General features: G+C 40.0%; 1 protein-coding gene across 1 annotated transcript; it reads right to left on the minus strand.

Annotated features, from left to right (window-relative positions):
* Nucleotides 1-11: 11 nt before the first annotated feature.
* Nucleotides 12-3669, minus strand: LOC127931057 (uncharacterized). The gene is made up of 6 exons (XM_052521939.1): nucleotides 3218-3669; nucleotides 3066-3102; nucleotides 2545-2789; nucleotides 1648-2348; nucleotides 1443-1521; nucleotides 12-158 (listed from the first exon to the last, which is right to left on the minus strand). Exons 1-5 carry the CDS (start codon nucleotides 3451-3453, stop codon nucleotides 1448-1450), a joined length of 1293 nt encoding a protein of 430 aa, XP_052377899.1. The 5' UTR covers nucleotides 3454-3669; the 3' UTR covers nucleotides 12-158; nucleotides 1443-1447.
* Between the last annotated feature and the right edge of the window lie 5865 nt (nucleotides 3670-9534).

Raw genomic sequence — 9534 nt, forward strand, 5'->3', positions numbered from 1 at the left:
AGATTAGGTGCTCTTCCTTTTATAGCAGGAAGTAAAGGGACTGGACAAGGCTTTGCCTATAGCTGAAAACATCCTGGAAATGAGTGAACGCTTCCTTGGTTTCTTCTTGATGGAGCATACACTCTCTGTTCGGCAGGATTCTTGATCATTGACAATTGCTGGAAAATTAAAAATGTAAACATAACAATTTCTTTAACTGACCCTAGTTAGTTGTTAAGAATTAGTATTGCATTATTATTATTTAAATTGTAATATTCTACATAATTTACAAATGTAGGGCAGCAGGTAGCCTAGCAGTCTCAATCCGCCTATTTAACGCAGAAGTGTTACATAGCCCCCCAGGGCTTAGACTGTTTGGTGCCAAAAAGAAGGGGATAAAAACATGCAAAAAATATATATATATATATATATATATATATATGGTCAACTTTCTTATATCTCTCAGATTTAGGACAGACACTTCAGTTCCATGTAGTGAAACTGTTTTCAATGTGTTTGTATGGGCTAATAGCAGTAAGGCCGATACAAACAACTCGGCCTAGACAGGGCTTAGACTCTTGTGGGTTAAAAATCATGATCATTACAAAGGTACAACTCGTCCTGGAGACAATAAAAGGCCACGCTAAAATGTGCAGTTTTGTCACACAACACAATGCCACAGATGTCTCAGAGACAGAGACTAGGAAAAATAGGAGCAAGGAAAAACGCTGGTTGACTAGTTTTGAGGGAGTGTGCATTGGCATGCTGACTGCAGGAATGTCCACCAGAGCTGTGGCCAGAGAATTTAATGTTTATTTCTTTACCATAAGCCACATTCAATGTTGTTTTAGAGAATTTGGCAGTATGTCCAACCGGCCTCACAACCACAGACCACGTATATGGCGTTGTGTTGGCTGTAGGGTTATGGTGTGGGCAGGCATAAGCTACGGACAAAGAACACAATTTAATTTTATCAATGGCAATTTGAATGCACAGAGATACCGTCACGAGATCCTTAGGCCCATTGTCGTGCCATTCATCCGCCGCCATCACCTCATGTTTCAGCATGATAATGCATGGCCCCATGTCGCAGGCCTGCTGCATACTCACCAGACATGTCACCCATTTAGCATGTTTGTGATGCTCAGGATTGACGTGTAAAACAGCGTGTTTCAGTTCCAACCAATATTCAACAACTTCGCACAGCTATTGAAGAGGAGTGCGACAACATTCCAAAGGCCACAATCAACATCCTGATCAACTCTATGCGAAGGAGAATTATCACGCTGCATGAGGCAAATGGTCATCACACCAGATACTGACTGGTTTTCTGATCCACACCCCTACCTTTTTTTAAGGTATCTGTGATGAACAGATGCATATCTGTATTCCCAGTCATGTGAAATCCATAGATAAGGGCCTAATGAACGTATTTCAGTACACATTTGAGTGTATTGACTTACCTGTTTCACTGATAGCAGGGGTCTGGTTCTGGGAAGGTGTTGGAGTGCAGTGGGTCTTCTTGTTGACCTTCTGTGTACACTGGAAAACAAACAGTCATTTGTACAGTAGGAGAAATAGCACACAAAAGTTATCAGTGTTTACCATCATACTGTACGTAATGAATAAAAATAATCTTTATAATTTGTATTTTGATGACATATGTACCTTTGGGTTGGATCGATTCAGTGGCCTTGGTCTGAAACTCCTCAGTGAGTAGTCTGTCCATACTTTGTGTTGACAGACGAAGACTAGATTTGGCACCTTTGATATTGAGGTTGCTCTCTCCTTGTTTTAGCATCTCCTCAGAACTTTTACAAGATTCAAACATCTTCATATGGTCAGCAACAACACAAAGCAGTTCCCTCTTGTTGGGATCATTTTCCTCCTTATTGCTGAAGTTCAAAACAGTGCCACTGAGTGCTGTCATGACCTGTCCTGTTAAATGTGTCATATCCACCTCAACACCATCCTCTCTGAGAACAACACTCTGCTCAACACTCTTCCCATTAATATACATCTGAAGTATGTTGGAAACACCAGACACCATCTCCTCAACCATCTTGGTGCTGGAGACACCACCACTGGCAAAAATGACAGGGGATATTCGCCCAGAGATGGGAGTTTGGATGGCCACAGAGATTATGGAATTGACCTTCTTTGACACTTCTCCAACAATAACCCGGGATAGACTTTGAGTGTCTACCTGGCCCTCTCTTTGGATACAGAGGACATTGTTCAGCGACTCTTTGAAGGAATCCTGGAAACTAGCCAGGAGACTGTCCTCAGTAATCACAAAAAAGTCACTGAGTGGCTCAGATGATATAGACTCACCATCTCCCTGAGTATTTGGCAACACTGTCTGAGACCTTTGAGAATACAAAGCAAACAATACAGCATTCCATATTCAATAGTAGACACTGTAGTCACATTAATGCATAATTCAGTAATCAGTTAAACTGGTCATTAAGAGTAAACTGTTATACAGATAACAAAACATATTTTCACAAAATGGGTTATGTGTATTTAGGTGAAACCGGTTTCTTTAGGAATGACTAAACATACCCATTACGAGAGGAGCTTGATTTGGCCGTGCAAGACCTTGAGGATTTGCTGCTGCCTCTCTTGCGAACCTTCAGGTTTGTGCTAGAAGATCTCTCTGATTCTGTCAGAGACTTGCCGGATACTGGAGACACATGGCTGTATATCCGTACAAAATGGAAAATTGCAGGGATGATGACCTCCAGGATGACCTCAGATACAAACCGTACAATCTCCAGGCACATCTCTGCAAGCAATGCCCTCATCACCTGTAGGACCGAAACAGTGTAGGTAGATAACTCATAGCCGGGCTCTGAAACAAAGCTCCTTGAAGAGATACCAACAATCTCACATATGTACATGAGAATCATGAAAGTGGCATACATTGGAAAGCATGAAATGCAGTAGGCTACTAAAACGCTCTTTGAATGTAACTGTTTGTGATAATGTGGATGATACTGTAGATAGATAAAAGGCTTGTATCTAATTTTCTTGAAACATCTATTAATATATCTATGAATAATTTTCAAGGTTAAGGGACTTACAGGGTCCATCCTGCCAATGCTTAACTGCCTCCATTGCCTATAGGAGATAATTAGATGTTTTTAGTCCCAAAAAGCACACCAACACACATACAATTCATAAAATCCTCCAGATGACATTGCATTCAAATACTACAATAGAAGTTTGGAATTACTCCTCAGTAAGTTTTTCCAGAAACCGGATGATAATCGGGTTGAAAGCATCCGGATTGATTGGCGGGAGGTCAAGAGCCCTGGTCTGACAGGCCCTGGAGACACACTCACTTCGGATCTTTTTATTAGATTGTCCCTGGTGAGATGTCCCCTGAACTGCCATCCCAGAGAATTCCACAGATGTAGAGGGACCTGTGTCCAAAGCAGCATTCACCAAGGTAAAGAAGTCAGAAAACATGTAACCTTCTGAGGCAAGTATATGTTAGCCAACTTTGTGTACTTTGTGAAGTTAAGTACCCAAGAAAGGATACTATGTGCACTCTGCTATTAGTCCTCTGCTCAATAGATGTCCATGCTAAATCACATTCACATGCAAAAGGATTACATTCAGTGAAATTAGAGTTCAATTTATGACCTGCATCTGTATCAATGACCTGCTCCACTATGTTTCTCTTGGTCCTCTTGGTCTAAAAAAGACAATACAGTCAATGATATACACGCAGATACTGTATGAAGCCATTCCAATACAGCCCTTTGAGTAGAGCAAGGGTAAGACTGATTGTAGGGCTGTCCCCGACAAAATTAAATCTTTGTCGACCGAGAGTCGTCTTGTTCTTTCGACCAATTGATTGGTCGAAATGTTACAATTTATTTTTCCATATCAGACACTGTATTAAAAAAAATGACAGCAAGTGCCTTTGTGACTGGCACACGTTGTCTCGCTCTCCTCCCTACTGCAGCGAAAAGGCACCACATAACATCAAGTGTTTATTGTGCTGTCCATGCTGACGACGCAACATAATTTCAGCCATTTAGTTTCTTCCTCGTTTCTGACTGAAAAGTTGTTACCGAAATCCCTAACTTGTTTACAAAAAGCATTACCTATTCCCTCAGCTTTGCTCTCTTATTGTGAAACATGTAAGCATCACATGCATTTGACGAATAGGGCCTGAATAACAAACTCCGAACACAGTAATATCGACAGCAAAATGGATGCTGACGATGTGAAAAATAAACTGCCAAACGGGCGAATGTTTACTGGTTGCTTAGGAGGGAAAGGGGAAGTCAGATCTGTGGAAGACATTTGACTTAGTTGTGGAAACTACTGATGATCAAGAAAAAGGAGGGTATCGGAGCAAGCTTTGCATGAGTATTATGTGTGCCAAACAGTTGCTGTTAGATTACAATATTGTTTTTTTCTCACCATTTAGAACAATGTAAACAAAACTAAATAAATTCTAAGCAATACTAGTCTGTTCTAACGACAAATTGTAAAGCCATTATTACAGTATAGCAAAGATTAAAAACAGCCGAATCAGTGAAATTGCTTAATTCAACATTTTGCCGGTGCATGAGGCTTGGTGCTCACAGAATCAGTAGGCTATTAAACAAATATTCAAACAGGCAACATAAGCTATATCTGTCTCTTTTCTGTATATGTGTATACAGTACCAGTCAAAAGTTTTCTACATTGTAGATTAGTAGTGAAGACGTCGTCAAAACTATGAAATAACACATATGGAATCATGTAGGTACCAAAAAAGTGTTAAACAAATCTAAATATCTTTTATATTTGCGATTCTTCAAAGTAGCCATCCTTTGCCTTGATGGCAGCTTTGAAGAATCTCAAATATAAATATAAAATTGATTTTGATTTGTTTAACACTTTGTTGATACCTACATGACTCCATATGTGTTATTTCATAGTTCTGATGTCTTCACTACTTTTCTACAATGTTAAAAATAGTACAAATAAAGAAAAACCCTTGTGACTGGTAATATACATATGGATGATTTACAAAGCTAGGCACATTTAACAATTAGGCTATTGATTATAGACCTAATTAAGTTGGGTGTTCCTCTCTCCTCAATTGTCTTAAGAAAATTAGGCTAAGGCAAGGGCTGTTTCCCCATCTCTGCTGCTGCTGCTGCCTATGCAGCATTGTTCTCAATCCCAATATGCTGGTTAACTTTGCTACTGTATTATGCACATAGCAACATAGGGAAGGGCGCCAATTCTATGGTGCACTGAAGATTATGTTTCAGAACGGCGGGAAATGGCGGGAAAAAGCGCATTCATTATAAAATAATATTTGATTTATCAGTGTTGCACCATTATTTTTTACATAATATAACCATATACAATTTCAGTATCACGTCTTAGCGTGATGGACTGTGCCATCCCTGTGGCCTCAGCAATGGATTAGTCAACTGAGACAGGCGCGTATCAGACAGGTGTCCATGTGCACCATGAAGAAAAAAAACTTTTGCGACTGCTCGACTTAAGAAATCCCAGTCAACCAACAGCCTATTGACCAAACAATAGACCAGTCAACCAAATGGGGTCAACCCTAGATTTACTAATTGGAGATAAAAGGGTATTGTATGGGCAATTTACCTTCCTCAGAACAACATGCTGTAGGGGCAGGTTATAGACATGAAAGATATCACAAATATCCACATGTCTACTCAATCTATTCCCTTACCTTGACTTTATTTCTCTTCACGGCATCCTGCTCCATCTGAGGCAGGGGATCCTTCTTCACCTCTTCCTCATCTTCATCATTCTGATTATCAACAAAATCTCTCTCAGCTGCATCAGTATCAGTGCTCTGTTCAACTGTGGACCTGTTGGCACTGGTCCTCCTCTTGGTCTAACAAGACAATACAGTCAATGACATACTGTATGTTGCCGTGGCTATACAGGCCTTTGAGAAGAACTACAGTAAACGATTGGTGATTGAATATTAAGAGATGGAAGTTTGTTGTAAGGACAATTTACCCTCCAACCTCACAACAACATGTTGTATGGCATATTGGACAGGTTTAGAGTGTGGACAAGTAAGACCCTAGATTTCCCTTTCTCTCCTCAATCTATTCTCTCACCTTAACTTTTCTCCTTGTCACAGCCTTCAGCTCGATCTGAGGCAGGGGATCCTTCACTTCACTATCTTCTGGATAGTTTAAACCCAGGATATCATTCTTCGTTTTCTGGACTTGACCTTCCAAACTTTGAGGATCATGTGGATCATCTTCATTTAAACTCTGATTGGAACAAATTAGACCATTCTTTAAATGCTCATGGATATGGCCAATATAACACAGCTAAGATCTGTTCTTATACACGACACAAATGCAGATTTATTATAAACTGCTTACCGACTTAATTAGAAGAGTAAAAATAAATGTTTCGTCATATCTGTGGTATACACTCTGATATACCACAGCTTTCAGCCAATTAGCATTCGGGGCTCGAACCACCCAGTTTATAATGGCCAATATACTATGGCTAAGCGTTGTTCTTAGGCAATACTGCTTGGATACAGCCCTTAGCCGTAGGATATTGGCCATATACCACAAACACTGAGGTGCCATATTGCTAATACAAACTGGTTTCCAACATAAATAGAACAGTAAAAAGTATTTTTGCATCATACCCGTGGTATATTGTCATATATACACATGGCTGAAATGCTCTTTCAGCCAATAAGCATCCAGGACCCAAACTGCCTGGTTTATAATTACGCAATAAGGCACGAGGGGTGTGCTATATGGCCATTTTACCACGGCTAAGGGCTGTTCTGAAGCAAGCCGAACCGCAAAGTGCCTGGATACAGCCCTTAGCCATGGTAAATTTGTTTTTGCTAACGGTTGTATTCATTTTGGGATCTATCGCATCCCACAGCTGTCCCAGACTATGTTTGGAATATTTATATCTTACACAGAATACGTCCATTTTTGTACTATGGGGATAGTAGATCGACATAGGCTAGTGCTTTTGTTGTTCATTAAGCCTACTCATTTTGTTAGCTGATGAAAAGTAAATGTGGACAGTTCTTCCAATATCTTCAATACGCGCCTTGGAATTGGATAAGGATGCACACAATTGAGTCTCCAATGTGTCTGTCTTCACTTGTAGCCTGTGAGAAAGACCCGATCACTTGATGGGCATTGGCTAATGAGAATTGAGCTATCTGAGAGAGCCATGTGAGTGAGAGGTGCTTTCCGTCTCTCTTCTGGATGATAGCGGGGTGAACAGGCAGTGGCTCGGGTGGAGAAGGGAATTATAATTATTATATTCAGCTCAAGAACACAATGGACACTGGCTGCAAAAAGCATGGATTTTTTTAGGGGGCATTATGGTCACACAAAGGGGATGTCGCTGGGTGATTTGAGGTATTATCAATTGCTTGTCAAATTGTGAATAATAGTGTGCAGCCTGAGCAAAAAAAAATAAAGCAGAGCTCATGCCTTTCATGTGACTTTTTTCAAATCATCATTTCAGTCACATCATACAGCCTTAGAATGTATTTAAAATCAAAATGGATTGCCCAATGTTTGTATCACAACCACATAAATAACTCTAAATTAAGCATAAAGGAGTACCTATTTCTTTGTTAACTGCTAAACACAGAATAGCCACATGTGCTCGCTCACTCCCTCAAATCGTTTGGAGAAAACATTGAATTTTATTCAGCTATGTTCATACTATAAAATACTATAAAATAATGCCATGGAATTCTAACCAAATCTTGTCTGCTAAATTAACTAGTGTAGCCATATGGCATAGCCAGATCAGGGTCTAACATAAGGACAAGTCAGAGTATGTTATTCTGTTCTTCTGAAATAGACTACATTTTAGACTGGATTTATTGTGATGGTGTAGGCTATGTTACATGGATTTATTAGATGTTTTAATATGTAGATGTTCCAAAGGTCTGCATCAGTGGTTTGTAGGCTATGAGTGGAAGCAAGGAGATACTAAATGTGTTTGTGTTAATTAACGGTCAGTTACTGTGAGACCAGCAGTTATTTGCTTGACAATCACCAGATGACAAAATTTCATGACTGCCACAGCCCTAGGCATGGGTCCTCAAATCCTCAAAAAGTTTTACAGCTGTACAATTAGGAGCATATTGACTGGCTGCATCACTGCTTGGTGTGGTAAAAGCATTGCCCACGATTGCATGGCACAACAGAGGGTTGTGAGGACAGCCTAGTAAATCAGCCCAACCAACGCATCACCGGGGGCAAGCTACCTGCACTCCAGGACACCTACAGCACCCGATGTCACAGGAAAGCCAAACAGATCATCAAGGGCAACAACCACCCGAGCACACTGCCTGTTCACCCCGCTATCATCCAGAAGAGAGACGGAAAAACAGCTTCTGTCTCATGGCCATCAGACTGTTAAATTGCCATCACTGGCGCCTTAGAGGCTGCTGCCCTATATACAGAGACTTGAAATCACTGGCCACTTTAACAATGGAACACTATTCATGTTGTTTACATATTTACATGTTTACATATTGTAACGACCCTGGGTTTATAAGCGCAGATATCGACTCTGCCACTTGAGCATGCTTTTGGGGCACAGTCGATAACTTCGGGCTAGAAGGTTGAGGGTTTGAGACCTGCTCCCTCCCTGCCTGTTTCATTACATATTATGCATTACTCATCTCTTATGTATTTACTGTATCCTTCCCATTCTACTGTATCTTAGTCTATGCTTCTCTGACATTGCTCATCCAAATATGTATATATTATTAATTCCATTCCTTTACTTTAGATTGTGTGTATTGTTAGATATTACTTGTTAGATATTACTGCACTGTTGGAGCTAGAAACGTTATGGAGTCACCTATTATTATTACAATTCAGGTAAAAACTCGCCTACGGCTGTTATCTTTGCAAGGATCATATTTTATGTATAACAAGTCCCATAGGTTATTATAATGCACACTTTTTTTTTTACAATATTAAAAATTATAATATTAGCGGCACATTAACGTTAGCCCACACCGCCACCCAGCTGCCACTACTTTACGCACCCCTATCGATATGTCCTGTATACCCTGTGGTTCCTGCCGCAGCATTTTTTTAAAAGACGGTACAGATGTTCCTGCACCACTTGCATAGGGCTTCTCTGTTAGCAATTGGTAGGCTTACCTTATTATCCTCCATGGTTAAAGTCTATGGCTGGAGCCTATGTTCCCATCATGTAAAACTTTACCAAGTGATTACCAAGGAGATAAGCTATCGCATTTTATACGGTAACTCAGCCAACGTCATAATGTGAATGAACTTTTACGTAATAAAACAACTTCAGGGATAATCTGTCAATCAATGCGATCAGCGACGCAATACTGGATCCCCATACCACTAAAAAGATCACTCGAAACAATAAATACTGGTGTATTAGCTACGTTTCTGTTTTTTGTATAATAATGTGATGAGACAACGAATAAATAAGTAAACAACAGCCGACAACAATGATGAGCAATACATAACATTGTAAATAAGAATGTGTTATTATCTG

This window comes from Oncorhynchus keta, chromosome 7 (genome assembly GCF_023373465.1).
Source record: "Oncorhynchus keta strain PuntledgeMale-10-30-2019 chromosome 7, Oket_V2, whole genome shotgun sequence".
Taxonomy (NCBI): Eukaryota; Metazoa; Chordata; class Actinopteri; order Salmoniformes; family Salmonidae; genus Oncorhynchus; species Oncorhynchus keta.